The sequence below is a fragment of the Macrotis lagotis genome, chromosome X (assembly GCF_037893015.1).
Source record: "Macrotis lagotis isolate mMagLag1 chromosome X, bilby.v1.9.chrom.fasta, whole genome shotgun sequence".
NCBI classification, from domain to species: Eukaryota; Metazoa; Chordata; class Mammalia; order Peramelemorphia; family Peramelidae; genus Macrotis; species Macrotis lagotis.
Window position 1 is genome coordinate 513,692,294 of NC_133666.1, and position 17,353 is coordinate 513,709,646.

General features: G+C 34.5%; 1 protein-coding gene across 10 annotated transcripts in view; it reads left to right on the forward strand.

Annotated features, from left to right (window-relative positions):
• KIF13A (kinesin family member 13A) overlaps nucleotides 1-17,353 on the forward strand; it is a 262,629-nt gene that overhangs the window by 166,896 nt on the left and 78,380 nt on the right. For all 10 annotated transcript variants that reach the window (XM_074207196.1, XM_074207200.1, XM_074207201.1 and 7 more), the window contains exons 10-14: nucleotides 2,319-2,430; nucleotides 4,258-4,470; nucleotides 6,721-6,831; nucleotides 7,665-7,799; nucleotides 14,249-14,379. In XM_074207196.1, the coding sequence (XP_074063297.1) occupies nucleotides 2,319-2,430; nucleotides 4,258-4,470; nucleotides 6,721-6,831; nucleotides 7,665-7,799; nucleotides 14,249-14,379 (702 nt within the window). The remainder of the gene's footprint in view (nucleotides 1-2,318; nucleotides 2,431-4,257; nucleotides 4,471-6,720; nucleotides 6,832-7,664; nucleotides 7,800-14,248; nucleotides 14,380-17,353) is intronic.

The window sequence follows — 17,353 nt, forward strand, 5'->3', positions numbered from 1 at the left end:
AAGCTTTTTTTCCCTGGCTTTTGTTGATCTAGTTTCTGTTAAGAGGTTTCTTTCATGTTATTTTTGAAGGGAAATAGGGAGTGCTTAAAATAGTGCCTGTCTGTGCCTGTCTTCTCTCCACCATCTCAGTCCTGGAAGAGGTGTCCTTCAGAGATGCCTACCCCAGAAATTCAGAGCCTCTCCCTGCTCCCTGAACACCATGGAACCTTTAGAAGGGAATGGGGGAGGGGCTGGGACCCAGGCTGACCCCAGTGGGGTGAGGAGGCAGATCTGAGCAAATCACCTTCAGGGTCTCACGTCTTGTCTTAGTTTTACCTGTGAAGGAATATTATATGGTTTTGACATGTGAATGGGAAATGCCTTATTGAAGAACAGTTCTTAAAATGGAGTTTTATTTTTACTAAATTAAATGCTTTTTAAAAATTATAATCAAGGAATGGCTACTAAATGCGAATCTTATATTTTTTATATCTTCAGACCAATTGTGTTGCTGATAACTAGTCTTTTTCAATTGAAATCATTCAAGTTGTATTTGAACCTGAGAAGATACATAGCAGTAAGAACAACTGTTTTTAGTTAAGTAGTTGTGTTTCAAAACCAGATTTTGTATTTCCCCTAGAGCCTAACACAATGCTCTTCATACAATAAGGACTTAATAAATGTTGATTGAATGAAGGAACAAAGTAGTAAAAATGTGCTATACTCCAAGAGAAATTGTTTCTTTAATCATCTATTGACATCCATATTGGTTCTATACTTCACATGCATTCCATGTGGTTTGACCTATTTTATAATGATACCCTTTGGGAGCAGGGAATGGTTTAATTTTTTTTTTAAGTTTTGCAAGGCATTGGGGTTAAGTGGCTTGCCCAAGCCCACACAGCTAGGTAATTATTAAGTGTCTGAGGCAGGATTTGAACTCAGGTACTCTTGACTCCAGGGCCGGTGCTCTATCCACTGTGCCACCTAGCTGCCCCTCAGGGAATGGTTTAATTTGAATATTAAATCTGTCAAAAAGCAGTTCTCTCTCTCTCTCTCTCTCTCCATATATATATATATATATATATATTATATATATATATGATATATATATATATATATATATGTTTGTGTGTGTCATATATGGCTTTTAGTCATGTCATAATGGCTTTTAGTTATTGTAATATTGACTCATTCCTTGAATTATCTCTGTACATTCAGTTTTCTTTCGGGTGGTGTATTTATGGGAAATCGGTTTTCTATTCCATCTTGAGTTTGATGTGAGTAATTGCAAATTAAAATAAGAGGTTTAGATAAGATGATCTCCAAGAATTCTTCTAGCTCTGAGTTTAGTTTGGCTCTTGCAGAATCCTTCTGAATCCCAGCTCAAATCTGACTTAACTGGCCTTAGTGATTATCCTCTTGATACAAATTCTTGTCACCTTCCTAAATTCACCATCTTCATTTTTCTCAATATGCCCTGTGAAAGATTTTATTTGTATGTAGTTAATAAGTTTGGTATTGGATTTATTTACCCCAGAAAAATGCAAGTTATAGTCACATATGACACAAATAGACATTTCTTCTTTCCCTTACTCCTTTGTGTCCCAAACTATTATTCCTGGCAGCATTTTTGTCTACAGGATCTTAAGCAAATGAATTTTCCCCAAATGCCACTTAGCTCTTTCTCTTTGAGAAAGAGATTTGTAGTTATTCTTCTCCTTGAGTTAGCATCTCCTGAGGCATAGATAGTCTCAACCATGTGGCTTGGTAAGTATGAACAACTTTATTAATTCTTTGTTGACTGCAGTTGTCAGCAGATAATCTGATGTCTTCTGCACAGCCATGGGAGGTGTGGTGAAGAACTTTGCAAGTTACCCTATTGTGCTAAAGGTCAAAGATCAAAATTGTTTAGTTTCAACAAGAAGCTTATGTTGAAAACTATTTACCAAGGGTGGCTAGGTGGCAGAGTGGATAGAGCACCGGCCCTGGAGTCAGGAGTACCTGAGTTCAAATCCAGCCTCAGACACTTAATAATTACCTAGCTGTGTGGTCTTAGGCAAGCCACTTAACCCTACTGCCTAGCAAAAAACAAACAAGGAAAAAAAAAAGCCTTAACCAAGAGCTACAGAACATTCTATTGTGAGACTTGTGCTAGTTTTCTGGTTTCTAAAACTCTGGTTTTCTGGTTTTCTAAAACAAAGTAAATGGAATTACTTTGTTCATTTAATGAATTGATAGGATCAATTAAGTAGTTATGTTATATTTTTTCCTTTTTTTTTTGCTTTTATCACCTTTACCTCGAAGGGTTAATTTTATTTTATTTTTGCTTCTTCTAGGTCACTGACAACCCTAGGATTGGTTATATCATCCCTGGCTGACCAAGCAGCTGGAAAGGGTAAAAACAAATTTGTGCCTTACCGGGACTCAGTCCTCACTTGGCTTCTCAAGGTAATGCATGATTGTACATATTCTTTCATTTCACATGTACTAAGGAGATAGTATGGCATAATAGTCAGGAATACACAGGTTCAAGAGTTGCCAGTTTACATTAGTCAATGAAATTTCCTCCTGGAAATTGTCTCTACCAATGAAATCCTATATCTAGTAAAAAAAAAATGTTTTGGAAAGGACCCTGAAATAGGCATTAAGAGATCTCTGTTCCTCTTTTGACAGTAACTTGCTGGATAATATTACAAAATGACTTCATCTTTTTGGAACTCAATTTACTCATTTGTAAAATGGATTGGATAAATAAATTCTTAATGTCTTTCCATGCTATGTTATCTTTAATTTTGTCAGTGCTGCTATTCCATCCAGTAATTGAAACCATAGCCCATCTATAATTGTTTTCAAAAGTTGGTATTCCACAGAAACTCATGATCATGCAACCAAATTGTTGCTGAATATCTCCAGATTTAAGGGTGGTCCTCAGATGATGGAATTCAATCTATCCCTGGGCCTTCTTTCCAAATTGGCAGGATCTAGTTAGATGGCACAGTGGATTAGATGGTGGGCTTTGAATCAGGAAGTCTATCTTTATAAGTTCAGATCTGAGCTTATTAATTAACCCTGTTTGCCTCAGTTTCCTCATCTATAAAGTGAGGTAGAGAAAGAAATGGCAAGCCACTGCAGTATCTTTGCCATGAAAACCTCAAATAGAGTCATGAAGAGATAAACATGACTGAAATGCCTGAGTAGCAGCTGCAGCAGAGCTAACATTTTGTTGACCTCACTTTATAGAACCCAGGGTCACTTCCAGACTACAATGAGGGATTGGAGTAACTCTTTAATGAAAGCCTTCTCATATGCTTTACTCTGAAAAAAAATGTGCATGTCTGTTACAGACAACAAACATAATGTACATTTTATTAGCTCTTGGTCATGTATATTGGAAAATAGTTTTTATGACTTTTTTTCTTATTTTGCTTTTTTTCCTTCCTTTGGTTGACATGATTCATTTTAGGCAAGCACCATTCAATAGGTATTGGTCCTTCAGAGAGTCATTGCAACAAAAGGAAAAGAGTTTATGTAAAGATCTATGCACATCTTAACTTCTGACCCCCAGTTTCTTCATCTGTAAAACAGAAATAATTCTTATATTACACATAGAGCTGAAGTGAGGAAAATGAGTTCTAAGTGTAAAACATTAAATTACTGTTAATGTTTATTACTATGCACAGAGGTCAGATTATATCATATTTATGGAAATTTATGAACTATACAGAGAAATCATATCTTTTCTTGTCACTTCATATCTCATGAAATAATTTCTAGGTTGTTTTTTTTTTTTTGCAAGGCAATGGGGTTAAGTGGCTTGCTCAAGGCCACACAGCTAGGTAATTAGTAAGTGTCTGAGGCTGGATTTGAACTCAGGTACTCCTGACTCCAGGGCCGGTGCTCTATCCACTGCACCACCTAGCCTGCCCTTCATGAAATAATTTCTATGAAAAAAGTTTTAATGTTCTACTCTGTAGTAGTTTAGTGACCTTTTGCTGAAGAATAATTTTTTCTTCAGTTTTCTATGGGTAACATATTTCTTTGTCCCACAGTGTGACCTCAGTAACTGATATGTCTTTAGTTATCAACAAGCTCATTTTTTAAAATCCATATTAAACTTTGATTCTTCTTAGGTTAGATATCCAGACTTTAAGGCTCTTCATTGTTAGGAGCGAATTTTGCACTGATTCTTTTTTTATTTATAAGATGCATATTATACAAAACATTATGAATTTGTTCTTCTTGTATGTTCCTTAAACTGTACAATATGTTATGCAGGACAACTTGGGAGGCAATAGTCAGACCTCAATGATAGCGACCATTAGCCCAGCAGCAGACAACTATGAAGAGACACTCTCTACATTAAGATATGCAGACAGAGCCAAAAGAATAGTCAATCATGCTGTGGTCAATGAAGATCCTAATGCAAGAGTCATCAGAGAGTTACGTGAGGAAGTGGAGAAATTGAAAGAGCAGCTATCACAGGCCGAGGTAAAAAAAAGTATCCCTGTACATATACTTTTGTTAAAATTATTTGGTACTTTGCTCTTCTTGAAGCACTAAAACTTTTTCTCATTTTATGTACATATATATATATATATATATATATATATATATATATCAAGAAACCTAGATTTGAGGACATCACTTATTCTGATAACCTCAGTTTACTTATCCATAGAATGAAAATAACAATTTCTCCTCTACCTACCTGTTATGAATATTCTCAGGTTCTAATAAAAAATTTGTTCAAGAAGCATTTTTATCAAGTATAAGATATTGTGCTAGGCAATGGATATTTTCATCATTTCCCTAACTGTTGACAGAGAACAAAACTGACTATTTTTCATTTTATTGGTTCTGCCTGATCCTGCCCATCTTTTATTGGGGGCTATGTAAAACAATGAAACAATCCAAAAGGAGACAAGAGAAAATGAGGGTGAGGGAGGGGAGAAGGGATATGCATGTTAGAGAAAAAGTGACTTTTATTCTATTAGTATTTGAGGAAATCAGTTCTGGAATCATCAGGAACCAGCTGTAGCAGATACAACTATGAAATGATGAGATTAATTCTACAAGTCATTTGTGTATATTTTCCACATATGTGAAGATACCTTGAATACTCTTAAGAAGTTATTAAATTTAACCACAAGAAGTATAAGAAAACATGAATAGTGTAATCAAGATGTTACTAATACTGCCTTTAATATCATGGTAAGGAGTTATTCTTTTTGCTAGAAAAGCACATTTTGCTAAGTTGAAAAAATGTCCAATGAAATCTCTGATTTTATGATTTGTTCTATTTACTTTGTGCTTCACTTTGGAACATATGAGTGTTGGCTTGCTGATTAGGCGGATCACCAAGGCTGAATGGTATTGAATGATAAGAGCATGACAAAGTTCCTTGGACCCTGGGTTTCTTTAGGATTTGTAGTACATCTGGCCAGTAGAATTCGAAGAAGGATTTTTTTGTTTCTAGTTAAAAAGTAAATTATATAAAAGTGTTGTTGTTTTTTGTCCTGGGAGATGCTTTTAATGTAAAAGTATACATTTGGAAAGCAATTAAACAGTCCTCTTCTGTGTTTTTTGAGATTTATTTACTTTTTTTAAATGCATCAAACAATTTTATTATTGCAATTAGCAAGACTGGAAAATGTGTCAGGAAAATCAAAATCCTGAATAGAATTTATTTGAAGATTAAGATTAAATTTCTAGTTGTTTTCTCCTTTTCTTTGAATCTGTGTTGTAGTCAGAGTTTCAGCTGAGAAAGTAAAACTTGCTTTGCCAGAGCTGGTAGACCTGCCAGATTTCTGGACCAAAATCTGAGAGTAGAAAATGGAAGAGAAGCTATTGTAAGCCCATTTAAAATGTTCAAAGTTTGTCTTTCTGAGTACAATATTAGATGCCCCCAGTGTATTCCCAGTTCCACTGATGCTATCAGCATCTTGGAAGGAATTTAGTCATCCTTATTAACTGACTGGAATTGAGGTGCACTTGGATTAGCCTCTAAATCTGAGATACTTCATTTAGTTGTTTTTCTTCCTAGCCCTGTGGTCTTTGCTCTTGGCTATCCATATTTTCTGTAGAGTCATGTTACTGCAGGGTGTCAGAAAGCATATTGCTGTCAAATGAAATGAAACATTTTAAAAAGAAAAACCTGCATCTGTCTAGCTTCATTCCCCTTGGGTATTCTCGAACAAATTCAGAGGCAAATTACTGCTGTTTTCACCAGATGTCCTGCTTCCAAGTGAGTAATAAATTGCCTAAATTGATTGCCAACAGTAAAGAAAAGCAATAATAAAGGGTCCAGATTGTATTCTGCAAATAAATTAGGAGAAATTTCATCTTTCCTAGTAAGTTAATTTAATTGAAATGCCTTCATTGGTGACATATGATGATGTCTGTCATCAGTGGGAAAAAGTAACATTGATTAAGTGGCCTTTTTTGCTACTGGTTTCTTTATTTGTAAAGAAGAAATATTTTTCCTGATATTTAAAATAAGTACAAGAATAAGGATGGCATTAAATTTAAACTCATTACTGTTCCTGACTTTCTCCCCGTTCTTAAAAGACTCAAGAAAATATTTATTACATCATCCATGTTCGCTTATATCTCTTGGTTAAATTACTACCCACATACTGTAATAATCTTGAAAAGAATTGTCTTTTTGCTTTTTTATAAAATGATGAGAAGATTAGCGAATAAAATATTGGGGTATATCATTTTTTTTTACTTTTTAAGGCTATGAAAGCTCCAGAACTGAAGGAAAAATTAGAAGAATCTGAAAAACTAATAAAAGAATTAACTGTAACCTGGGAGGAGAAATTAAGGAAAACTGAAGAAATTGCCCAGGTAGCTTAATATGGAATATTCTGATTTTACTTTGTCTTATGTTTTTGTTTCTTTTAATATATTTTCTTTAGAATATTAAAAGTCATATTTCTATTTAATACTGTGAATATATAAAAGGTGGTTTATATACTAGTTTCTTATGGCTGATATTTTGTTCTTTTATTATTTATTTGAACTGTATGCCTATGTCTATACTTTACTAGTGTGGTTAGGGACTAGCAAAAGGTGTATGGATATAATTAAATGAACTATCAGAAATGTCAGTACATGTGAATCCAAGTCTATTCTGTTGCTTCAGATAAAATAGCAAAATGTAAGACTGGATAGTTTAAATTGGAATTATGCTATCAGCAGGATAATCCAAAAGTATAGTATTAATCTAGTGTTTTCTACTTCAAAAGGTAAAACAATAATAAATACAAAGTGTTTTGGAAATTTTAAAGAACTGTAAGAAATTTAAATGCTCCTATTATGATTCTTATTTCTTGAGCTTATGATGAAATGGAATTTGACTAATTTGCCTTGAAGAATTCAAGTAAGATAGATATCACTGGAGGGCTAAATTTCCATTTATTTGTGAAAGGCACATAAAGATGTACATTTTCACAGATGTTTTTCAGTCACACTGATGCTTAAACATCTGACCACACCAATCAATTAGAGTCTAAAGGAGTATCTGGGATCCAGTCCAATCCTTAGCTTCTTAGATTTCTAATAGATGTGTCTATGTACTTTGTACTGGGCAAGAATGACTTAAACTTTTCATTTGCAAGTCTTGTTACTAAGGCAACAAACTGGATGAGTTACTCACTTTTGTCTGGTTTTGTCCACAGGAGAGGCAAAGGCAGCTTGAAAGTATGGGTATTTCCCTTGAAACTTCTGGCATCAAGGTGGGGGATGACAAATGCTATTTGGTGAACCTGAATGCTGACCCTGCTCTCAATGAACTTCTTGTCTATTATTTAAAGGTAAGAGAACAAATGTGAATCTAAATTGCTGACTCATCCATGTGGAAGGCTCTGTCTTCTTCCATTTCCTTCTTCTAAATATGTTCAGTTTTTCAAATAGTCTAACCTGGCTGTTTCCAAGTTTACTTGCAACACTTTTTTTTTAGGTTTTTCAAGACAAATGGGGTTAAGTGGCTTGCCCAAGGCCACACAGCTAGGTAATTACTAAGTGTCTGAGACCAGATTTGAACCTAGGTACTCCTGACTCCCGGGCTGGTGCTTTATCCACTAGGCCACCTAGCCGCCCCTGGGCTCTGTCTTCTTTATAACACTTATTCTATTTTGGCATTAGTTTAACCTTCATGTAATTCATTAAAAGAATTAATAAAACAATGAATTATAATGTTATTTGTTCTATAGAAAATCATCACTGTATTGTCACAAGCCATAATTCATTCATTTATTCTTATGAGTAAATTTATTAAGTGCTTTCTATGATCTAGGTACAGTACTTAACAACTTAACTTTGAGATAATTATTTCCTAACCAAACTTTATTTAATTAACTGAATAAGAAAGGACAAAATAATGATTTTATGTCATTTCCATTTTGATAGAGCATCTTGGAATCCCTCTGTGCTGTTGTTTAAAATAATGACATTTTAAACTATAGATGTTCCATAAACAAAATAAAACAAAAGACCTATAATGTTATAGCTATTTGCTTCCTTTCTAGAAACCTTAGCATAAACTCAGCAAAGAGACTCATTTTTCTTCTTCTAGACAAGCCCTTCTGGCTCATGGCCTCATGAGCTCATAACTGAAATTGCAAATTGCATCCAGTCACTGCAATTGTCACAGAGGCTAATAATGTTTCCCCTGTAGTTCCGCTAGGGCTTAATAGAGAATGAGACCATCAGGCTATCTTCCCCCATGTCTAGAACCTTCTCCTTTCTCATCATTATCTCTTGGTTTTCCTGACTTTCTTCAAGCCTCAGCTCAAGTCTCACATTCTACAAATAGTCTCTCCCAGTTCTCCTTAATCTTAGTACTCTCACTCTGAGATTATCCCCTCAATATCTTGTTCGTGCATTCATGTACATATTGTACTTTAGTGTCTTATTCATTAGAAGAACTTGACAAAACTACAACAGTGGAGAGTATGATAGAGACAAAACAAAGAGATAACCTCTCTTTGTGGCTGTTCAGTCTTTTCAGTCACCTAAGTTTTTGTGCCTTTATTTGGGGCTTTATTGTCAGATACTAGAGTGGTTTGCCATTTCCTTCTCCATCTCATTTTACAGATGAGGAAACTGAGCCAAACAGGGTGAAGTGCCTTGCCCTGGGTCACTTAGCCACTAAGTGTCTGAGACCAAATTGATCTTAGGAAAATCTCAGGAATTGTCTGACTCCAGGCCCAGCACTATCCACTGTGCCACCTAGCTTGTCTGCATTATTCTGGTGGTCTGTGACAGAGGTCAATAACAGAGAAGCAAACTCTTTCTGAAAATTTCTTTTGTTCAGACCAAAAGTTAAATATAGCCTAGTCTAGTTACTAACATTTTGCAGTATTTATTACTAGGATACTGAGTCAATAGTACTAGCATTATAAAAAAGACAAGAGTGTAATTTTTTTTCTCAGCTAGTCATTAGGCACTGTGCTAAACACTTTATAGAGTTCTCATTTAATCCTAATGATGTCCTTGCTATCCCTGTTTTACAAATGAGGAAACTGATTCAAACAGTGATTAAGTGACTTGCTGAGGGTCACACAGTTTATATGCATCTAAGACTGGATTTTAACTCGGTTCTCAAGACCTAGTACTCTATCCTCTATGCCACTTAATTTGAGAAATAAGAGATGGAACAATCACAGTCCCTGAAGATGAGTCCTCTGTGAGTTGACATTCATGACAACCACCCCCTAATTAGTTTGCCCTGCCTCCAATCCTTTCCTTCCAACTCTTATTCTAGTAGCTACCAATTAATTTTCTTGAAACATTATGACCATGTCACTCTACTCAAAAATCTCATTTGAATAAAATACAAATTTCTCGAATTAACATTGAAAATCCTTTATAATACGGTTCCCACCTACCTTTCAATCTTACTTTCTACTACTCCTTCATGTATTCTCTGCCCCAATGAATATATAGCCCTCTTTGCTGTTCTCCAAGTAAAACTATCCATTTCATTCTTTCTTGACTTTTTTGTAAGTGATTTTCTTTTTTTTTTTAATTTATTTTTTTGCAAGGCAATGGTGTTAAGTGACTTGCCCAAAGCCACACAGCTAGGGAATTATTAAGTGTCTGAGGTCGGATTTGAACTCAGGTACTCCTGACTCCAGGCCCAGTGCTCTATCCACTAGGCCACCTAGCTGCCCTGTAAGTGATTTTTCCTCACTGCCTCCTTCCAGGCTGGAATATACCCTTTCCTCACTGCTGCCTCTTGAAATCCTTAATCTACTTCAGATTATAGTTCATGTGCCACTTTCTACATGAGACCTTTCCTAATTCCTGTAATGATTAGCAGTCTCTCCATCTTGAAATTATTTCATATTATTGTGTTTACTTGCAGAAATGTTTTATGTTCTCTAATAAAATGAGTTTCTTGAGAGTATGAACTGCTTTATTTTTTGATATCTTCTATACTTAGTTTGATATGTCTCATATATCTAGTATTTAAAAAAATACTATTTTTGAGTTGAATTGTTTTTTATTTATTTTAATCCATTTGTACATGCATATTTCCAAGTTACAAAATTTCCCTCCACCACCTTCCCTTCCTACCCCCTTCCACCCAGCAGGAAATAGTCAGTTTAGCATTTTACATACATATTTTGTCAAATATATTTACAAATTAGTAATTTTTGGCATGATGAATTAGGATTAAGAGAAAGAGATACATAAGAGATAATTTTTATAACATGTTTATTAGATTCAGTAGGGGTTTTTTTTCTGTGTTTTGTTTTGTTTTGCTTTTCTTCCTCTGGTTGGGGATAATATAGTCCATAACCAGTCAAATACAGTTGTCCTAGCTCTCTGGATTGTTGAGAAGAGTTGCTTCCATCAAGGTTGTTCATCTCATAATGTTGTTGATGTGCACAGTGTTCTCTTGATTCTACTCCCTTCATTCAGCATCAGATCCCACAAGTCATTCTATACTTCTCTAGAGTCCAACCATTTATGGTTTCTTATAGAACAATAATATTCCATAGTATTCATGTACCATAACTTTTTTAGCCATTCCCCAATTGATGGGCATCCCCTCAATTTCCAATTCTTTACCTCAAAAAAAAGAGCTGTTACGAATATTTTGGAACATGAAGGACTTTTCCCATTTTTTATAGTTTCTTCAGGATATAGTCCTAGAATTGGAATTGCTGGGTCAAATGGTATGAACATTTTTATTGCTCTTTGGGCATAGTTCCATATTGCTCTCCAGAAAGATTGGATCCATTCACAACTCCAACAGTAATACATCAATGTTCCAATCCTCCCACAACCTCTCCAACATTGATTATCTTCCCTTTTTCTCATCTGGGCCAATCTAATGAATTTGAGATGATACTTCATTGTTGTTTTAATTTGCATTTCTATGATCAATAGTGATTTGGAACATTTTGTCAAATGATTATATATAGCTTTAATTCATTAGAAAACAGTCTGTTCATATCCTTTGACCATTTATCAATTGGGAAATGATTTGTGACCTTATAAATTTGATGCAATTCTCTATATATTTTATAAATGAGACCTTTATTGGAACTCTTGGTTGTGAAGATTGTTTCCAAGCTTTCTGCTTTTCTTCTAATTTTGGCAGCATTGATTTTGTTAGTGCAAAAACCTCTTAATTTAATATAGTCAAAATCATTCATTTTACAGTTTATAATGTGCTCTAAATCTTGTTTGGTCATAAATTTATCCGTTTTTCCATAGATCAGATAGAGTATTTTTTGGTCTATTAATTTATCTATGGTATCGCTCTTTATGTCTAAATTCTGTACCCTTTTTGACCTCATTTTGGTATAGTGTGTGAGATGTGGATCTTTGCATAGTTTTTGCCATACTATTTTCCTGTTTTCCCCCACAATTTTTGTTAAATACTGAGTTCTTATCCCAGAGGCTGATGTCTTTGGGTTTATCAAATAGTAGATTGCTGTAGTCATTTACTGAAGTTTCTTTTGAACCTATCCTAATCCACTGATCCATGACTCCATTTCTTAAACAGTACCAGGCAGTTTTGATGACTGCTGCTTTATAGTATAGTTTTAGATCTGGCATAGTTAGGCCACCTTCCTTTACATTTTTTTTCATCAGTTCCCTTGCTATTTCTTGCCTTTTGTTGCTCCAGATGAATTTTGTTACTATTTTTTTCTAACTCAGTAAAGTAGTTATTTGGGGATTTGATTGGTATGACACTGAATAAGTAATTTAATTTGGGGAGAATTGTCATTTTTATTGTATTAGTTCATCCTATCCATGAGTGTTTGACATTTTTCCAATTATCTAGATCTGATTTTATTTGGGTGAGAAATGCTTTATAATTGTGTTCTTGTTCTGGGTTTGTCTTAGGAGGTAGATTCCTAAGTATTTAATGTTGTGTGCAGTTATTTGTCTTTTTTTATTGTTTTTTAATTTTACAATTTTCCCCCCAATCTTGCTTCTCTCCCCTCACCCCCCCTACAAAAGGCAGTCTGATAGTCTTCACATTGTTTCCATGCTATACATTGATCAAAATTGAGTGTAGTGACAAAGAAATCATATCCTTAAGGAAAAAATAAAATATAAGAGATAGCAAAATTACGTAATAAGATACCCTTTTTAAAAAAAATTAAAGGTAATAGTCTTTGGTCTTTGTTTAAACTCTAGAATTCTTTCTTTGGATACAGATGGTATTCTCCTTTGCAGATATCCTAAAATGTCCCTGATTGTTTGTCTGCAGTTATTTTAAATGGAATTTCTCTTTTCTATCTCTTGTTCTTGGGTTTTGTTGTTCATTGAGCTGAACTGTAATAAATTGACCTGCATCCCTCATTCAACATATAAACAAGTGCCTGATCCTCAGCAAGGTGACAGAAATAGAAGACAAAAACCAAATAGCTCCTGTCTTCAGAGAGACATCTTTAAAGACATCTGTTTGGAGAGATTTCATTTTATTGTTAGTAAACAACATCTATATGGGAAGACAATTCAGAATGTATATGCAGTTAATGCAAAATAATTTTCTGGGAAATGGGCACTAGGCACTAAAGGGTATCAAGAGAGACCTCATGTATGAAAGGCTTTTTGAGCTGAGTCTTAAAGGAAGCTAATGATTCTGCAAAGCAGTAGTGAGCAGGGAATACATTTCAGGCATGGGGAAGCCTATACAGTGGCAGAAAATAGCAAGAAATCTAATTTGACTGGAATGCAGAGAGAGTGAAGGAAAGTAATGTGAACTAAACCAGCAAAGATAGATTAGAACCAGATTATGATGAACTTTAAAATGTCAAATTTAAGAATTGTGTTTGCTTTTAGAGGCAAGAGAATACCACTGGAGCTTATTGATCAGGGGGCTTTGGGAATATTACTTTGGTAGCTATGTGGAGAAAGGATTAGAAAGGGGAAAGATGGGTGGCAAGGAGACCCAATAGGAGCTACTGCAATAGTCCAAATGATGAGAAGTAATGAGAACCTGAACTAGTGCCTTTGCCCTTTTAGTAAAGAGAAGGGGGTGGATACCAGAAGTATAGATAATACTGATAAGCCTTGCCACTAATTGGTTATCTTGGATGAGGGAGAATGAAGAATTGGAAAGAAGAACTGGAAATTTTAAGAAGAGGTTGTGATTTGGGACATAAAAGATAATGAGTTCTACTTTCAGTATATTGAATTTAAGATGTCCATGAGACATTAATTTGAAAAAGTCTACTAGGAAGCTGGAAATGCAGGACTCAAGATCAACAGTTATCAGAACTAGTTAAATAGATTGGGGAATCCTCTGCATAATGATGCTAATCAAATCGATGGGAATTGATGAGGTCAAAAAAGAAGAGTGTCAGTTCAGAACCAGATCTTAGAATATACATCCACAAAATACATCCATAGTTAGAAAGGCATGAATAGTGATCTAGCAAATGAAACAGAGGAAGAGGGACCAGACTCATAGGAGAACCAGGAGAAAACAGTGTCATAAAAAACAAGAAAGGAATGCTTTTATCTATAATGCTAATAAAGGAATCTTAACTATTTTTATCATGTTGTGATTTAATACATCATAACTTGATATGACAATAATTTTAAATTGGTTAATCAGCATTGACCAGCTTTAACATAAATTTTCAACTTTAAAGTATTATCAATATATTTATTTAATTTAGTGCAAAGAAAACCTGATATCTGGGGTCTGCTTCATTTTGTGATATTCAAAAAAAGTTGTAATACCTTGTGTGTTGGTAGATTTACAGTGTCTTTAATAATCTTTTACCAGGATCACACCAGAGTTGGTGCAGATACCTCTCAGGATATACAACTCTTTGGCATAGGTATTCAACCTGAGCACTGTGAGATTGACATAGCACCAGATGGAGATGTTTCTCTCACTCCAATAGAAAATGCAAGGTAAGGGAATTGTAGTGTGACTTGATGTACATATTGTTCTTTATTATTAAAAGTTGAAGAACTCTTCTTGGTGATGATGAAATAAGATATGTCATTGAATTTCAATCCCCTTTCTCCTGCCTCTCTTATCTCCCTTCCCACTCCACATCTGATCAGTGCTTCCCATCCTTCAATTCCTCTTGCATAAGCCATCACATCCTAGATTTTCCCAGTCCTCTTAGTAGACATCAATTCATTCCTTTTCTGAGTTTCCATAGTACTTTGTACTAATCCTGTTTTCTATTCACATTCTTTCTATTATAATTATTTATATTCATCTTATCACTTGTACAAGACTACACATTTCAAGAGTTTCCTCTGCAGTACCTAACAAATGGTTGGTGCTTAATATTTATTTTTAAAATAAATGGTTATTAGTGAAATTTCTATAAAATTGTGTAGCATATGTGACTTGTTCTCGATTACCCAAAAAACCCAAATGGGGTTATGGAGAGTCAGACATAATTGAAATGATTGAAAAACAAAAATGTACCAAGCATTTTTCTAAGTATTAGATAGTCAAAAACAATAAACAAAACATTTTCTACACATAAAAAATATTACTAGAATTCTAGCAGGGAGAAAACAAGTCCACTTATAAAGAGAAAAATATAAAGTAGTTATTTACAGGATAATTTGATAGTGGGGACAGCTAGACAATGCAATAGATCAAGTACTAGGCCTAGAGTCAAGAAGACCTAAGTTAAAATCCATCCTCAGACACTTATTAATTATGTGAACCTGGGCAAGTCACTTAACCATATTTACCTTAGATTCCTTATCTGTAAAATGAACTAGAGAACCACTCCAAATATTTTTTCTGAAAACCCCAGGAAGGGGGTTATAAAGAATTGGACACAACCAAAACAACTAAACAACAACATTTTGGAAGTGAATTCATTTGCTATTGGGAAGGGAGAAGGGAAGGAAGATTTTAGGTAGTATTTGAATTATATTCTTAAAAAAGAGAGAGATTCAGTGAGGAGAATGTCAGGAGAGAGTACATTCCAGGTATGGGAGGGGGCGGGTTCAGTCATGGAAATGATAGATGGAGCATTATATGTGAGGAACTGGAAAAGTCCAGTTTACCTGGAATGAAGAGTATGGTAAGGGGAATAATGTTCAGAGAGGCATGGAAGAAAAGTTACAGGGTCAAGTTGTGAAGGTCTTTTAAATCTAAACAGAGAAGTTTGTATTTTGATTGTAAACACAATAGAGCCACTGAAGTGTACTGAATAAGGGAGGGATATGGTTAGATTTGTGTTTAAGGAAAATCATTTTGGCAGCAGTCTGTAGCATGGGCTGCAGTGATGAGAGACTAGAGACAAAGAAATCCATTAGGAGCTATTGTGATCTATTTATAAATTACATTTGTTGAAAGCTTTGAATAGGTGTCAATGAGTGTCATTCATTCACAAACTATTTAAATGTGTCCTCTGCTCAAAACACTGTGTTAGGATTTGAGAAAGACACATTTATATAAGGCACTCTTGTACCCCTCTTGGAATTTCTCATCTAGAAGGAAGATAAAATATAAAGATAACAGTAAATCGCAATATTACATTATAAGTGCATTAGAGAGTAACAGCAAAAAGCTTGTGTGAAGTCCCAGGGAAGGCTGAAATCTTTGGGAATGAGAGAGAAGTGGAACAAAAAACTTCATCAAGTGATATTTTAGTTTACTTGAAAGGCAGCATAGGAATTTAACAAATGAAGAAGGAAAAGGAGGCCATTCTAAGCAGAGGGATCAATTCAATTTAACAAACATTTTACTTTCTTTATGTCTTGGGCCCAGTACTGGGTAAACAAAGTTTAAAAAAAAAAGAAGTCTGACCTGTATCTGTTGAGAGGATGTAATATGTCCATGGATAAGCAAATGTCAGAAATTTGAGGAAGGAGAGAATCAGGAGAGATTATCTGAGGCAATCAGCATCTGAGTCAAATTGAAAAGGAATTAGGAATTCCAAGAAGTGGGACAGAGAAGTTAACACATACCAAGTATGAAGGACAGCAAATACAAAAGTATGGAAATGGGCACTGGAATGTTGATTTCAGAAAGTGATTAATAATCCAATTTAACCATAGAATAATATAAGTATGAAAATAAATGTAGTTTAAGAGATTGTGAAGGCCTTTAAATACCAAGCTGGTTGAATGGGTTTTATTTTAGCCTCAAGGCAACAGAGGACTACATAAGGTTTTTCAACAAGGTGAGCAAAGGCATGGATGTGGGAAATTGATGATAAAAGAAAAGATAAGCACTTTTTTTGTATTACTTGTCACCATTCATTCAGCAAAATACATTCTGACTTCTCTTTTTTCCACAGTTCTACAAACTAATAAAATAGTAGAAAATTCCTAACAGATGGGACCCAGACTAATAGGGATAGAATTACAAAATTAGTCATTTTGACTGGCAAGAATATGAGAGCATGTCAGTGGAAAAAACACATAACAAACTATGTTTTGTTTTATTTGTGATAGATCAAAAATATTAAAGGAGTTTTCAGGGTTTTTTTTTTTTAATTTGAAACAATTGTTTCAACCATAGTTGAAATATGTTGATAAACTTCCACTATGGAAGGATTTGTTTTCATGCAGGGCTGTATTATTAATTGTACAAATTTTTGTGATTTAATTTTGATTTTTAGAGTTTGTAAAGGTCAGTTTAATGGGAAGAATAGTCTAATGGAAAATAAGAGCTCAGTTCTTTCCTTCTCTTCCACTTTGCATATAGGAATCACAAGACTTTCCTTTTCCCTATTAAACAAAAGGATGAGTGAACAGAAAAATGTATTCCCCTTTTTTAAGTTAATCAACAACTATAAGCTCTTTTCAAGGGGTAAGAAAGCAGATTTATTATAAGGTCACACTTATCAGGGATCAGTTATCATGGAATTAAAGGATAATAGATTTAGGGCTAGAAGGGAGCCAA